Source organism: Sinocyclocheilus grahami, unplaced genomic scaffold, assembly GCF_001515645.1.
Source record: "Sinocyclocheilus grahami isolate Dianchi unplaced genomic scaffold, SAMN03320097.WGS_v1.1 scaffold1396.1, whole genome shotgun sequence".
Lineage (NCBI taxonomy): Eukaryota > Metazoa > Chordata > Actinopteri > Cypriniformes > Cyprinidae > Sinocyclocheilus > Sinocyclocheilus grahami.
This window is the reverse complement of record NW_015506575.1, coordinates 205,500-222,807: the sequence shown is the minus strand read 5'-3', so window position 1 is coordinate 222,807 and position 17,308 is coordinate 205,500. Positions and strand designations below refer to the sequence as shown.

At 34.7% G+C, this 17,308-nt stretch overlaps 1 protein-coding gene across 3 annotated transcripts in view; it reads right to left on the bottom strand.

The window, feature by feature from the left end:
• Window positions 1-257: 257 nt before the first annotated feature.
• Window positions 258-17,308, bottom strand: part of LOC107569926 (A-kinase anchor protein 9-like) — an 18,215-nt gene continuing 1,164 nt past the window's right edge. The window contains exons 2-14 of one of the 3 annotated variants that reach the window (XM_016256095.1): window positions 14,002-14,416; window positions 10,895-11,068; window positions 8,465-8,509; window positions 8,269-8,391; window positions 6,987-7,361; window positions 5,643-5,703; window positions 4,944-5,068; window positions 4,691-4,870; window positions 2,278-2,439; window positions 2,086-2,203; window positions 1,871-2,015; window positions 469-619; window positions 258-386 (exon numbers count right to left, since the gene is read on the bottom strand). In XM_016256095.1, the coding sequence (XP_016111581.1) occupies window positions 312-386; window positions 469-619; window positions 1,871-2,015; window positions 2,086-2,203; window positions 2,278-2,439; window positions 4,691-4,870; window positions 4,944-5,068; window positions 5,643-5,703; window positions 6,987-7,361; window positions 8,269-8,391; window positions 8,465-8,509; window positions 10,895-11,068; window positions 14,002-14,416 (2,149 nt within the window). In that variant the 3' untranslated portion in view covers window positions 258-311. The remainder of the gene's footprint in view (window positions 387-468; window positions 620-1,870; window positions 2,016-2,085; window positions 2,204-2,277; window positions 2,440-4,690; window positions 4,871-4,943; window positions 5,069-5,642; window positions 5,704-6,986; window positions 7,362-8,268; window positions 8,392-8,464; window positions 8,510-10,894; window positions 11,069-14,001; window positions 14,417-17,308) is intronic. The other 2 variants (XM_016256097.1, XM_016256096.1) reach the window with 2 other exon arrangements.

Here is a 17,308-nt window from a genome sequence, read left to right as displayed (position 1 = left end):
ACACGCACACACACACACGCACATGCAAACACACACACAGACAGACACAGACACACACACACACACACGCAAACACACACGCCCACGCAAACACACACGCCCATGCAAACACACACGCGCACGCACAAACATACACGCACACGCAACATACACGCACACGCAAACACACGCACACGCGCACACACGTGCACACGCAAACGCGTGCACATGCAAACACACGCTCACGTGCACACGCAAACGCACACAAACACACACACACACACACAGGGCTCAATCTCCTGCTCGGACAAAGTGAAACACACTCAAGAGCGTTAGATGACACGCACCTGCAGCTCTGCGGAGACGCTGGCCTCCCGCGCCTGTTCCTCCAGAGCCAGTTTAAGCTCCTGCAGAGACGCATAATGACGCACATAATCGAACACTTGATGTAAAACACTCATTACATGTTACTTCAGTGACGGTTTTTACCTCCACTTCCTCTCTCTCGGTCTCCTCCTTCCTGTCAGACTTGCGTTTCTCCTTCTCGAAGGCCCACTGCAGCTCTCTGGCTCTCTTCTGCTCGAGTGCCAGTCTGTCGTTCAATGCATCGACTTCAGCGGCCTTCAGTGAGACCTCGGCCCTGCACAGCACACACAGCAGCTTTATTCACTCCTCTATGTGTCTTTGGAGCCCCTACAGTTAAGCGAGTGGTAATTATATCACTGTCATAATTATAGTAAATAGCTGTGTGTGCGCATTTGAAACAGAAGTCAGTGTACCATCAGAATGACTCTGAAACTTATATTACGGTACAAAACTTTCATACAGTTGCTTTAAATCGCCTCCAACTCTACTAGCAAGACTAGCTAATTAAATCTGCACAAAAAGTCGAATAATCTGAATATTAAAGCAAATGCAAATGCTTTTCGAACATAAAATGTCAGATATCAAAAACACTTACCTCATGAACATACAAAAACATTTTAATGAAAATATACATATTTATTTCTATTTATACATATTTATTTATTTATAATGTATAATATTATAAAAATAATATAAATTTAGAAATACTATATGATATGTATATGTAATACATATATGTTACAAATATAAATTACATTGTGCAATAATAAATGTAATATATAACAATATATTATTATTATTATATTAAATATTTATATTATTTTACTCACACATTGCAATGATGATACAAATATACAAAAACATTTTTATGCAAATTAAAAATTAAAGACAATTATTTATATAATTTGTATATATATCATATGAGTCATATGTATTACATATTATATATTTTAGTTATATATAATTGTTAATTATATTATTTATATATAACTTTACTCATTTATATAAATATATTTTACAGACTACTATAACTGATTATGTGTGCATATATAATTTACATATATTATTACTGACTATATTATTCACAACATATGTGTACAGTGTTGAGTCGCTGGGGGATATTTGTAGCAATAGCCAACAATACATTGTATAGATTTTGCTTTTATGCCAAAAATCATTAGGATATTAAGTAAAGATCATGTTCCATGAAGATATTTTGTAAATGTCCTACTCTAAATATATCCAAACTTAATGTTTGATTAGTAATATGCATTGCCAAGAACTTCATTTGAACAACTTTAAAGATGATTTTCTCAATATTTAGATTTTTTTGCACCCTCAGATTCCAGATTTTCAAATATTGTCCGATCCTAACAAACCACACATCAATGGAGAGATGATTTATTCAGCTTTCAGCTGATGCATAAATCTCAATTTCAGAAAAATTGACCCTTATGACTGGTTTTGTGCTCCAGGGTCACACACACATATATATATATATCAATAAAAGCCGTGCATGTGTCACCTGAGTGCGTCGAGTTCTTTCAGGTGTTTGTGTTGTGATTTCAGAGCACTCTCCAGCTCTAGTTTAGTCTGGTTCAGTCGATCAGAGCCGCATCCCACCGCAGCACCGCCTGGCATCAGCTCGGCCCCGCTCTCGCTCTTCATTCCTGAAGAACAGAAAGCTTTATGCAGTGGAAGCTGAAGCTGGCAGCGTGAACAGTGAGGAGTGTGTCATACCGGCGGCGTCCTGATGGTGGCGCTGTGTGAGCTGAGCTCTAAGCTGCTGGATCTCTGAGCGCAGGCTGCTTCTGTCTGCGGTGCACAGCGCTCCCATGAGCTCCCTGTGCCTCGCGTCCTGAACACAACCACCAGCACAGACGTTACAGTCTGAACATCTAACATCAACACTAGAGTGTGCCGTATGCTAACCTGCTCCGCTAGCGCTCTCTCCAGCTGGCTGAGATGAATGACAGCGTCAGCCGTGTCCAGTCGCTCCAGATGAGAGTATAAGACGTTCTTCAGCACGTCTCGCTCCTGAACAAACACGTGCTGAACAGCCGACAGCAGCTCCGCTCTCCAGTCGCCATCCCCCTACAGACACAGAGAACACCTCAACGTCTGAACTAGCACAATACACACAAACATAAACCAGGTCATCAATATACAAAGAAATAAATGAAAGAATAAAGACAGAAAATAATTCATAAAGGAAAAAAGTAACATAAAAATTAATTTAGGACTAAATATTATTTTAAAAATGTTATTTCTTTTATTACGTCATCTATTGTATGTTTCATGAAAATATACAATGTCATCACTGTCAGTCGAATGCAAAATTAATATGAATGAATGATTTTAAAATAAAATAAATCATGAAATGTGAAATTAAAATACATTTAAAATAAAAAATGAAATAAATGACTTAAAACTTAATTAGATCAATGTAAAATTAAAAAAAATATTTTACACTTAATAAAAATAGGCATGTGAAATTAAAATAAGTGAATGATTTTAAATTTAAAATTATCAAAATAAAAATGCACACTAAAATGAATTAAATCTTAAAGTTAATTAAAATAAATAAATACTGTAAAAAAAAACTTATTAATAAAATAACAAGAATGCAACATTAAAAAACACTTAATTTATTAAATCATAAAAGTGTCAAATTAAAATAAATAATTTTAAAATAAACAATCAAAATAAAATTAAAGACTATATATATATAAAATAAAAAGTATTTGTTTTATCACACCATTTATTCCTTTATTTATTTTCCTATTACATTTATTTATTTTATTTCTACAAGAGTTCACATATAGTTAATTAAATTCACATTGTGTGTCATTAAGCTCAAAACATGTAATTCTGGATTATTTTACAGGCTTTCTTCAATAATACAGATGCAGTTCGAAGTCAGTGAAATGCACTGTGAAGCTGGTCTGTGTGTGTCTGTGTTCACCTGTGTGTGTTCATCTGTGTGTTTTCAGGGGTGTGTGTGTGTGTGTGTTCACCTGTGTGTCTGTGTTCACCTGTGTGTGTGTGTGTCCACCTGTGTGTGTGTGTTCATCTGTGTGTGTTCATCTGTGTGTTTTCAGGGGTGTGTGTGTGTGTGTGTTCACCTGTGTGTCTGTGTTCACCTGTGTGTGTGTGTGTCCACCTGTGTGTGTGTGTTCATCTGTGTGTGTTCATCTGTGTGTTTTCAGGGGTGTGTGTGTGTGTGTGTTCACCTGTGTGTCTGTGTTCACCTGTGTGTGTGTGTGTGTTCACCTGTGTGTGTAATTAAATTCACATTGTGTGTCATTAAGCTCAAAACATGTAATTCTGGATTATTTTACAGGCTTTCTTCAATAATACAGATGCAGTTCGAAGTCAGTGAAATGCACTGTGAAGCTGGTCTGTGTGTGTCTGTGTTCACCTGTGTGTGTTCATCTGTGTGTTTTCAGGGGTGTGTGTGTGTGTTCACCTGTGTGTGTGTGTGTTCACCTGTGTGTCTGTGTTCACTTGTGTGTGTGTGTGTGTCTGTCTGTGTTCACCTGTGTGTGTGTGTGTCCACCTGTGTGTGTGTGTGTTCACCTGTGTGTGTGTGTTCATCTGTGTGTGTTCATCTGTGTGTTTTCAGGGGTGTGTGTGTGTGTGTGTTCACCTGTGTGTCTGTGTTCACCTGTGTGTGTGTGTGTGTTCACCTGTGTGTGTTCACATGTGTGTCTGTGTTCACCTGTGTGTGTGTGTTCACCTGTGTGTGTGTCTGTGTTCACTTGTGTGTGTCTGGGTTCACCTGTGTGTGTGTGTGTGTGTGTGTGTGTGTGTGTGTGTGTGTGTGTGTGTGTGTGTGTGTGTGTGTGTGTGTGTGTGTGTGTGTGTGTGTGTGTGTGTGTGTGTGTGTGTGTGTGTGTGTGTGTGTGTGTGTGTGTGTGTGTGTGTGTGTGTGTGTGTGTGTGTGTGTGTGTGTGTGTGTGTGTGTGTGTGTGTGTGTGTGTGTGTGTGTGTGTGTGTGTGTGTGTGTGTGTGTGTGTGTGTGTGTGTGTGTGTGTGTGTGTGTGTGTGTGTGTGTGTTCACCTGTGTGTGTGTCTGTGTTCACTTGTGTGTGTCTGGGTTCACCTGTGTGTGTGTGTGTGTGTGTTCACCTGTGTGTGTGTGTCTGTGTTCACCTGTGTGTGTGTGTGTGTTCACCTGTGTGTGTGTCTGTGTTCACCTGTGTGTGTGTCTGTGTTCACCTGTGTGTGTGTGTCTGTGTTCACTTGAGTGTGTGTGTGTCTGTGTTCACCTGTGTGTGTGTGTGTGTTCACCGGTGTGTGTCTGTGTTCACCTGTGTGTGTGTGTGTGTGTGTGTGTGTTCACCTGTGTGTCGGTGCCGCTCTGCAGTGTGCTGATGAGCAGCTTGAGGGACTCAACGGTGTTGATGAGGGCGTCTCTCTCTTTGCTCCAGCTCTGAGGAGGAGGTCGATCCGCTTCAGATAGCGGCAGCTCAGATAGCGACAGCACCTGCATGCCCTCCTGATGCACCTCACGCAGCAGGCTCTGTGTGAACACCTCCATCAGCTCCTCATTTAGTGTGTTCATTATACAGTCAGATATTCTCTGGAAAACTCACCTTGACCCTGTCTGGCAGGACGTCCGGATCCACGTCTCTGTGCGCTCCTTCAGGTGTGCTGCGGGACTCCTGCTGCAGGTGAGGAAGATCGAAACCCACGCGCTGACTCCAGTCTGAACTGCTGTCTGTGACACACACAGACACACACACACACAGACACAGCATGAGAAATGAATACTTTTATTCATCAAGGATGCATTAAATTGATCAAAAGTGTCAGTATAAAGTTACAAAATATTTCTATTTCAAATAAATGCTGTTCTTTTGAACTTTCTATTCATCCGTGAATCCTCAAAAATAAAACGTATCACGGTTTCCACAAAAATATTGTGCAGCACAACAGGTTTCAACATTGATAATAATCAGAAATGTTTCTCGAGCAGCAGATCAGCATATTATACTGATATCTGAAGATCATGTGACACTGAAGACTGGAGTAATGATGCTGAAAATACAGCTGCGCATCACAGAAATACATTACAGTTTAACAGAGATTCACATAGAAAACAGCTGTTTTAAATCACAATAATATTTCACAATTTTTACTGTATTTGTCATCAAATAAATGCAGCTTTGGTGAGCAGAAGAGCAAAAGATATTAAAATTTTTTACTGACCCTAAATTTTTAAACACTAGTGTTTATAACCCAGAACATAAAATATATATATCTAGTTGTTGTAGTAATAATAAATCTCTCACCACTGGCGTATCCGTCTTTAAGCGGAGAGACGGCTGAGTGTTCAGACCTCACTGACGGAGCCTGACGAAGAAAAATCACCATCTGATATTACAATACACTCAGACACATTCATTTTCATTTAAAGGAGAATTGACTCTTTTCTTAATCAATGTCTCTGGTTTTATTATGAATTATTCATTAGTGCATCTTATTTAAAAACCAAATAACTACTTTCATAAATGTTGATCAAGATGTAATAAGATACTCAACTTCTGAAATAAACTAAACATTAACTGAAATAAAATAAAATATACAAAAACTTAAATTATTTTATTTCAGATAGTTGCCAAGCAACATTTCTCATTCCCATTTACTTTAACTTGACGTACTAAAGTAACTAAAACAGAAGTAAAAATTAATAAAAACTATATAGATATATTAAATAATAATAATAAAAAAGGCAAAAACTAAAAATTTATAAAACTAAAAATTAACAATATAAAAATTAAAAATGAATTCAAATTATTTATAAAAACTACAGACAAGCGAACATTTCTCATTTTCATGCAGTTTAACTTGATGAACTAAAATAACTAACTAAAATAAAAAATTTATAAAAACTATATATACTACATACATTAAAATAACAAATAAAAGAAATTTAATTAAAAGTTAAATATAAATAAAAATATAAAAATGAACAAATAAAAAAATTTATATAAAATAACTCATCCATGTCAAATGTATAAAATATATTCCTTTTGTTTCAAGTGATTCAATACTTTAATGTATTTAATAATATATTTTTTTGTGTGATTATTTAAATGTGATACATTGATAATGTTTGTATTTCCCTATAGTGAATGGATAAATTAAATAAAAAATATATATATATGTGAGCCTGCAGCACAAAAGCAGTGTTGAGTCGCTGGGGGATATTTGTAGCAATAGCCAACAATACATTGTATGGGTCACAATTATACATTTCTCTTTTATGCCAAAAATCATTAGGATATTAAGTAAAGATCATGTTCCATGAAGATATTTAGTAAATCTCCTACCGTAAATATATCAAAACTTAATGTTTGATTAGTAATATGCATTGCTACGAACTTCATTTGAACAACTTTAAAGATGATTTTCTCAATATTTAGATTTTTTTGCTCCCTCAGATTCCAGATTTTCAAACATTGTGCTTTCATAACAAACCACACATCAATGGAAAGCTTATTTATGCATAAATCTCAATTTCAGTGCTCCAGGGTCACATATATAAAATACAAATTCATTAAATGGTTAAAATGTAAAATTACAATAATGAAATAATCTAAAATTAAAAACAGAGATGTAGTAGTTGATGTGACCTGCGCGGTCCTGAGCTGGTCTCTGAGCGCTCTGCACTCGTCCTCCAGCTGCTGGCTGTCTCTCCTCAGGCTCTCGCTCTCAGAGATGTGTCTGGCCTCCATGTCCAGGATCTCAGCCGCGTGCAGCTCCTGCATCTGTGCAATCTTCTCCTCGTATCCCAGCATCACCTGCTGCAGCTCCTGGGCTCCGGACGGATGCGTCTGCACACACACGTCCACACAGGACGAGGAGCTCCTGCTTTTGTCCATCCCATGATGCTCTCTGCTGCCTCTTTTCTTTTTCTCTTGTTGTAGCGGCTCCTCGCTGGATTTGGCCAAAGCGGTCTGGAGCGCCTGAACTTTGTCCTTCAGCTCAGCGATGCACGCGTCTCTGACCTGAGAGAGACACCACAGCTATAACAACACCAGCAGACATAACACACTTGATTTCTGTCTGAGTGTGTGCCAATAAATGCAGGAAAATAGACCAATCGCATCTGTGCCAAATGTTTCACGAGAATATCCAACAACATCAACACGGCCGGCTATTTCGAATGCAAAATTAATATGAATGAAACATTTAAAAATTAAAACCATCAAAACAAAACGTGCTAAAATGAATTAAATTTATGAATTAAATTAAATAAAAAAAAAGTTAAAATTAAAACAATTTTAAAATAAAAACAACCATAATGTGCTAAAATGAATTAAATCATAAAGATTTAAATTAAAACAAACAATTTTAAAATAAAAAAAGATTATAACATATTGAAAGAAACTAAATAAAAATGTATAAAATAATAAAAATGTCAAATTAAAATAAGTAAATGTTTTTAAGTTTTGCATGCTAAAATTAATTAAATCATAAAAAGCCAATTAAAATGAATAAATAATAAAAAAATAAAAAAAATATTGAAATCATAAGAATGTACAATTTAAATTGTTAAAATAAAACACTTAGTAAAAATTAATAAAATAAGAACGTAGGATTAAAATAAATAAAGGACTTTGAAATGAAAACGCAAAATGAAACACTAAAATTGATAAAATCATTAAAATGTAAAATTAAAATACAGGAAGTCCTTTAATTGTCAAACTGTAATTTTCTAAACGTTCACAAAATTCAAAAACACACGTGTAGAACTAAAATATGAGCTTAAGGTTACTCATTCGATCATTTACTTTCATACTTGTATGTAACATATTAGACAACTCCATAACAATCCCATGAAGCTCTTGTGGTTCCTTCATCGAGCACTAGAGGAAGCAGACAGGAAGCTAAGCTGAAGTGGACAGGAAGTACCTCGATCTCCTCCTGCAGTTTGAGGCTGCGCTCCCGGGAGCTCCTCAGCTCCTCTTTGGTGGCGGCCGCTTCACCTTTGACCTCCTGCAGCTCCGCCGTGGGCTCGTCGCCCTCCTGTGAGGCCTGCAGAGAAACCAGCACAGGTCAAAGGTCAAAGGTCAAAGCGAGCATCCCATCAGAGCGTGTGGAGACTCACCCTGTGCAGCTGATCCTTCAGCAGAGCGATGCTCATCTCTCTCTCCTGCACACAAACAACATCAACAATGAGCCCAGAATCCAGACTAGAGCGGCACGATTCAGGAGGAAAAATCACTGCAATTTTTCTGATAAAAATTGACAATTATGAAATAACGATTACATTTATTATTAATTATTACTGAAATAATTTCTGATAATAATTATTAAAACTAAAAATAAAAAAAATCCTTTCCTTGAAATAAAATAAAACATTTTTAAAAATTACTAATTTTATTTCAGTTAGTTGCCAAGGCAACATTCCTAAATTTTTAGTTTAACGTGATGTACTAAAATTGAAATAAAAATTAACACATGCACACACACACAAAATAAATACATAAATAAATAAAAATGACAAAAAACACACAATTATTTTTAAAAAAAATTATTAAAATGGAACATATAATAAAAAACTATTAAAAAAACTTTTCTGATAAAATGTGCTTTTGCAATTTAAAATAAGATTTTAGTAAAAAAGTGATTTAAAATAAAATCACGTTTCCTGTGCTTGCTTGTATTCTGCCTAAATTCTGTAATTACGTATCAATATTGATATATAATAATACTTATTATTATTATTAATATTCTAAAATGATATAATAATGCTGTCAAATCGATTAATCGCATCCATGAATGAAAAATAAAATGTGTTTACATAATATGTATGTGTACCCTGTATATATAAATATACAAACATACATACATACATGTATATATTTTAGAAATACATGTAATGTATATTTATAATGTATAATATAAATCATATATAAATATATACACATGTAAGTATTTCTTAAATATATACATGTATGCAGGGCTGGGAAGGTTACTTTTAAAACGTATTTCACTACGGATTACAAAATACATGCGTTAAAAAGTAACCAGTAATGTATTTCGTTAGATTACTCGGGTTTAGTAACTTAATCTAGATACTTTAGAATACTTTGAAATACTTACGCTATGCACAAAGGAACATATTAATGTCTGGTTTTTATGTTTTCTCTAAATAAAAGTGACATCTACCAGTCACAAGATTTGTGTTTTCAGTTTTCCACAGCATTTCTATGAACAACAAAAAAAAATGTTGTGTCATTTAAAGGTGACATATTATGCTCCTTTTTACAATATGTAATATAAGTCTCTGGTGAATGTGTCTGTGAAGTTTCAGCTCAAAATACCCCACAGATCATTTATTATATCAGATTGAAAATGCCTATTTTGAGTGGAAGCAGAAACATGCTGTTTTCGTGCCTGTCTCTTTCAATGCAAATGAGCTGCTGCTCCCCGCCCCCTTTTCCAGAATAGAGCTGCGCCTTTACAGCTCGGACCTGCTAAACACATCTGTTCTGGTTCTGATTATCATGTTTATCGCGCTGAAATCATGCATTTTAAAGCATATGAGTTTAAACTTCACATATAGGGTTTTCTGAGCGCACACATCCGAAGCACACGCACAGAAAGCGGCTGTCGCAGCATGCGAGTACTAAACTTAAGCTCTCATTCACACACAAGCTTATGTTAAAAACACACATGAGTTACAAAAACAGTGGGTTATGTCTGTGAAGGTAAACAGCTGGGAAATAAATCGCATGTTTATTTTAGATCTGTGTGGCAGCAGCAATATACAGTAAATAAATCAATAAATGCACTGCTCTGTCTCGTCTGAGGCTGGGACTCTAAACAGTGTTCTGTGCTCGTCTGTGCACAATGACGATGCTGCGGGTGGAAACTTACAGATTAAGGGGCGGTGATATTATAATGAGTTCCTTTGCCTCGTCACCAAGCGAGCAAAATCAGACGCGCTGGTTTTCTCAGACGCTTGCAGAAAAAGGCTTCCCAAAATAGTTACTGGGTTAATCTTTTTCACGTTTGCTTGGTTGGTAGATGCACCGGGGACCTGATTATAGCACTTACAACCTGGAAAACTCACATTTTCATGATATGTCACCTTTAAATCTACCAATCAATATAAATTCAATTTGAGTAGAATGGGATTCCGTGCCATTTCATGCTGCATTCCAAGCTTCAAAACGAATCCAAACACACTAAACATATCATAAAAGTAGCCGGAACAACTGGCGCAGTTCTCCAAGTTATACAATAGATTTGTTTAATGAATGGCCCAAACTTTAAGTGATTACTTCGCTGATAATCCTCTCTGTGGAGAAGCGATCGGCACAAAAGAATCGCTGAGTCAACATTGACAGGGCTCGTTTCCCAATCAGAGAAATCACTAAAACATAATGTCCTCTACAGAGGACAAAACTCCACAGCTGGTAGTCAGGAAGATATATATATATATATATATATATATATAATGTAAACACACTTTGCAATTTGATAATATTGCGATTTAGTTTTTTGACTTGAGCTGTAAAACCCTGGATACCTGCAGCAGCTCCTGCAGTCTGACGCTCTGATCCCTGCAGCTCTCCAGCTCCTGCTGTGTGCTGCTCACTTGACCTTTGACCTCCTGCAGCTCCTGGAGGAGTTCAGCCGTCTCGGTTTCATTCTCTACCTGGCTGAGGGCCGTCTGGAGCTGCGTGACCGTGCTCTCCTTCATCTGATGAAGAACAACAGACAAAATGATCAGCAACACAGTGACAACAGTGTTTAAAGACACATTCATCTGCTCCTAAAGGATTTGAACTCATTTCCTCAGAAGGTTCTGCAGAGCGGAAGGTGCTACACAACTCAAGCGAAAACCATTAAAAATACATTTCTTACTTCAAATAAAATAAATGTCTTCCCCCCCCAAATAAACTTTTTTTTAAAAATTATTTTATAGTGAAACAATGCAATAGTAATATTTCTTATTTTGTTTAATATTTTTATTTAGTAACAATAATATATCATAATACAAATGATAATAAAAACAATTATTTTATCGTCAAATCAATATAAAATCACACAATTTTTGCCCAAATTGTGCGGCCCTATTATATAATCTTTTTATTTTAGTAATAATAATAATTATAATAAAAAATATTTTATAGTCATAGTGATTTTTTTTTGTTAAATTGTGCAGGCCTACAAACCACAGTTATTAAAGTTGAATAAAACTAAAACAATAATAAAACAATTAAAATAAAATAAAAAATAAAAGTTAGTTGCCCAGACAAAATTTCTAATTTTAATTTTTTTAAGTAAAACAATTACTAAAATTGAAATAAGTGAATACAAATTATAAAGCCTTAAAAATAAAACCAATATGACAAAAATACACAATAAAATAAAATTGAATTAAAACTTAATTAAAAGACTAAAACTAAAATGAAAACAGCAAATATAAAATAAAAACTAATTCAAACTATGAATAACTCTATAATAGTATATAAATAACACAGATTCACTGATCAGTCCCTCCAGTTTTTCCGATAATAATCACAAAAATTATGGAATTATCCCTAATTTTAATAAAGTTGTAATGCATTATTTTCAAGATACAGACATGTGCACTCACATAACGATTTCCTAATGCATTACACCAGAGTGAGGGTAAACTGTTTTGCTCTTTGTGTCATGTATGACATAATAATACATAATAATATTTAATTAATTATTCATGAATTAATGCATAATATGGTAAATTTACTATTTTAATTATTTAAATGTTTGGAAATTACCACCATATATATGGCTTATATTATACAATATATATATATATATACACACTACCGCTCAAAAGTGTGGGATCAGTAAGACTTGTAATGTGTTTTAAAGAAGTCTCTTCTGCTCATCAAGGCTGCATTTACTTGATCAAAATTACAGAAAAAAACTGTAATCTTGCAAAATGTTATTACAATGTAACGCAATGATTTCTATGTGAATCTCTGTTAAACTGTAATGTATTCCTGTGATGAGCAGCTGTATTTTCAGCATCATTCCTCCAGTCTTCAGTGCCACATGATCTTCAGAAATCAGTATAATATGCTGCTTTATTATTAGAATTATCAATGTTGTGCTGACAAATATTTTTTGGGGGAAACGGCGATACTTTTTCAGGATTCTCTGATGAATAAAAAGTTTAAAAGATTACAATATAAATCTTTGCTATCACTTCTTATCAATTTAACACATCCTCGCTGAATAAAAATAAAGAAAGAATAAAAATGTACCGACCCCAAACTTTTGAACGGTAGTGTATATTGTTAGAAAAGATTTCTATTTTAAATAAACGCTCTTCTTTTTAACTTTTTATTCATCAAAGAATCCTGAAACAAAGTATCACAGGTTCCAAAAAAAATATGAAGCAGTTTCCAGCACTGATAATAAAGCAGCATATTATACTGATTTCTGAAGATCATGTGACACTGAAGACTGGAGGAATGATGCTGAAAATACAGCTGCGCATCACAGAAATACATTACAGTTTAACAGAGATTCACATAGAAAAATTTTATTTTACATCATAATAATATTTCACAATATAAAATGTTTTCCTGTATTTTTAAACAAATAAATGCAGCCTTCATGCGCATAAGAAACTCCTGTAAAAACATTAAACATCGTTCTGATCCCAAACTTTTCACTGGTAGTGTATATACAAGCAATATGGCTTAGTGCGGTTATAAAATCACAAAAGCTGTGATTTAATTAAATAAATACAGGCACTGCGTGTTTTCTCGGTTGTCAACAAAAGAGAAGCTTTAGGGGCTCCCTGTGGTTTGCTACCGAAATTAAAACACTAGGTTTTAACATTCGAAAGTTAAGAAATTAAGATAAATATAAGTATGGCAATTTTACAGTAGCCTTGTAAAAATGATATATTTTTAAAAATATTATACATTTAAAAAATATTTTTTATTTTATAGTGAAATATTACAATATTTTATTAGTTATTTAGTAATAATATTATTCATAATAATAATAATAATAAATTAAATAAATAAAATTAAATATTTTATTTTATAGTCATATTTAGTGGCTGATACAGAGAGCAGGTATAAAGCTTATGTGATATCATACTATTATTTAAATGTTAAGTACGTTAATAAAATTTAATTTTTTTATTTTTTATTATTTAATTATTATTTGATTTAAAAATAATAAATAACACATTCATAATTTCTGATATAGATATGAACTTCTTGATTCCATAATCATTATAGTATTTTTCACAAATAAATACCAGCAATATATGAAAAGTTGTATAGTATTTTCCTTTTAACTATTAGACAGAACTGTTAAACAAAGGCTTAAGTATAATAAACTAAACTAAAGAAAGTAAACTAATTTAGGAGAAAGGGAGCGGCTGTCAAAATAAAAGTCCCAAAACTTATCGGCCAAATAGAAAAACGTATTGGCTCATGCTAAAATAAATTTTTTTTAAAAAAGACAAATATCGGCCGATAATATCGGTCATGACAATAAATCAGATATAAACACAATATTTATTGCATAATTGTGCAGCCCTACAAACAAACACAGCAAACTGCAATCACATTTTTATTAGTAAAATCACAGTTTGCGCTAGTTAACATAGCAGTGACGCACCTCAGCGGGCGGCAGCGGTCTGTGATGGGTTGGTTTGGTTCTCATTTGGTTCAGTAGGTCGATCATCACGGCTAACCTCCTCTCGTACTCCATCACCTCCTCTTCAGAGCTGCTCAACAGCTGCTTCTGCAGCTCCTGGTCCTTCTGCATCCCGCTCAGGCCCTCCTCCAGCTCCTTCAGCTTCTCCGTCATCAGGCTCGTCTTCCCTGCGGTGGCTGCCTGCGCCGTGAGGCCCTCTGAGTGCAGCTGCGCGCTGGGGCCCATGGCTTCTCCGGCGCGGAGCTCTTTGGTTTGCGTCTGGACGGCTTCCAGTTGTGCTTGGCTGACCAGAACGGCGGCCACCTTCTCCCTGAGTTCCTCCTCCAGCTGAGCCACTTCAGCATCGGCGTTCATTTGCGCTAGTTCCAGCTTCAACCTGCATTAGTGTGAATTCTGTCAGCTGTTTTGTAATTCAGTCTTAAGCCCCGTTCACACCAAGGACGATAACTATAAAGATAACGATAAAGATAAAGTTTATCGTTATCATATAGTCCACACCACAACTATAACGATAAAGGCACAGAGAAACGATATAGTTGGAATCACTTCCAGAACGATTTTTTTTCCAGCTGATGAACGAGGAAAACATTGACAGCCAATCAGAATCCATCAGAATTTAAAGCGGCAGACGCACATGCGCTTGGAATAAACAGACGATATCGTTCACTGGTGTGGACGCTAATATCATTATCTTTATAGTGTGAACGGGGCTTTAGTCCTGTGTCAAATGTCCTTTTTTGGTCAACCTGTCCTATTTGTGGTTTAGTCTAATTTTAGTGTAGTTGTCGTCAATTAAAACTTAGTCACATTTTAGTCCTGCTGCATAATGATTAAACTGATAATCAATTATTTTGCTCAAAATTATAATCGCGATCACTGATCATTGTTGTTGTCTTTTGCATAATTGGGGGATTTAAACTGTTGAAATCTGGCAACCGCAAGCATGAACACTCGTGGAGGCCTAAATCTTTTCTCCTCTTTTTTTGTTGAAGAAAACATAGAATATTTTTGAATATAGAGAGTTTTTGTTTTTTAAACTACATGAAATTGCATGTTGTGTTTAACAATGTCGGTGTCGTCTCGGGGAAAAAAAGTCGTCACAGAATATTTTGGTCATTGTTTTCTTCAACGAAATTAACAGTAGATAGGGGGATTTAAACTCTTTAAATCTGGCAACCGCAACCATGAAAACTTATGGAGGTCTATATTTTTTCAACTTTTTGGTGACGAATACAAAGAGAAGTTTTAGATATACAGATTTCTTATTTTTTACTACATTTTAGTCACGTCTTTTTTCCGTCAATGATATTGCATGCTGATATAATCATAGTTAGTGTTTAATGATGTCATCTGTGAAGAGAAATGCTCGTCACAAAATATTTTTGGTCATTTTTTGTTAACAAAAATAACACTAAGTACACCCTTGAAATCTGGCAACCGCAAGCATGAAAACTCGTGGAGGTGTATATTTTTTTGCAGAATATATAGAGTATTTTGGATGTAGGGAGTTTATTTTTTAAACTACATTTTATCATCATAAATATTACATATTGATATAGTCACATTTAGTGTTTAATGATGTTGGTGTCGTCTCGTTTTTGTTTAGTCTTAGTCATAAATGTCATCAACTAATACTTTTCATCATTGTTTGCATTAAAAATGAACACTAGATAGAAAGACTAAAACTCTTGACATCTGGCAACCCCAATCATGTCTGTCAAGATCATGATGTCTGTCGCCTTGTATTTGTCTCATTTTAGTCATAAAAAAGGTTGTCAACTAATATTTTTCGTCACTGTTTTTGTTAACAAAATGAACACTAGCGGAATTTAAACTGACATCTGGCAACCCCAAACATGCAAACTCGTGTAGATCTAGATTAACAGACTTAACATTAGATGGGGGATTTAAACTCTTGACATCTGGCAACAGCAAGCATGAAAACTCGCAGAGATTTAAACTTTTGAAATCTAGTAACCCCAATCACGCAAACTCATGGAGGTCTGGATTTTTTCTCCTCTTTTATGTTGAAGAAAATACAGAGAAATTTTGGATATAGAGAGTTTTTGCTCCTCCATAAAAGCCCAATTTCACGTGCAAATCAGTAAAATCATGTAACGTGACTTTGTGCTTGATTTATCAAATTTTATTAGATTTACTCATGTTTTTAAAGTAAGTAAAGTCAACTTTTAGCTTAAGGTTGCGCCTAAATGGTCAAATACATGCAAAAATGTGTCAAAATGCAGCGCTTGGTGATTATTATTCACGTAAACCCTCATCCGTTATGTCTTAAGTAAACGTAAACAGTTGAGAATGAAAATACGTGTGTAACAGTACATTTGATCAATGCGGCTCTTAAAGTGACAGCAGCCTAATATTCCTGCTGCTGACTGTGTGTTTCATATTAATAGAACAACAAAAGACAGAGAGAAAATCACTCACTGCTCTTGACTGAAGGACTTTTGTAGCTTTAGTAAGAAACAAAGGAAGTTTAATTCTTATGCCGTTTTATTTTACATTCAGTTATTCCATAATAGACTGTTAGCTGAATACTTTAGACTTGCACAGTTTGTTTCATTTGCATCTTTTTTTCTATTGTATTTGTCCTTTGCTTTTTTTTATTTTTTATTACTGACTGTTTAATAATTTTTTGAGGACTTTTTTTTACTAATATTAATTACCCTAGTATTCTGCTGTGGTGTTGAGAATTGTCAAATTTCTCTAAATCTCTAAACGTCTCTAAAATGTAGATGTCATAGCAACCTTATTTAAAGAAAATATATTTGATTTCACTATCTTTAAATAAATCACTCACACAAAATTAATTTGGTCATGTGGCCCACTCATAATCGTGCTAAATAATCGTGACTACAATATTTACCAAAATAATCGTGATTATGATTTTTGCCCTAGCCTCATTTTCGTCTAATTTTAGTCATAAAAAGGTCATCAGCTAATATTTTTCGTCATTGTTTTTGTTAAAATTAACACAGACAGGAGGATTTAAACTGACATCTGGCAACCCCAATCATGCAAACTCGTGCCGGTCTGGATTTTTTCTCCTCTTTTATGTTGAAGAAAATACAGAGAAATTTTAGATATAGACAGTTTTATCACTCGTCAGTGATATTGCATGTTGATATAATCAAAGTTAGTGTTTAATGATGTCTGTCGCCTGGTTTTCGTCTCATTTTAGTCATAAAAAAAGGTTGTCAACAAATATTTTGTCACTGTTTTTGTTAACAATATTAACACTAGACAGGGGGAT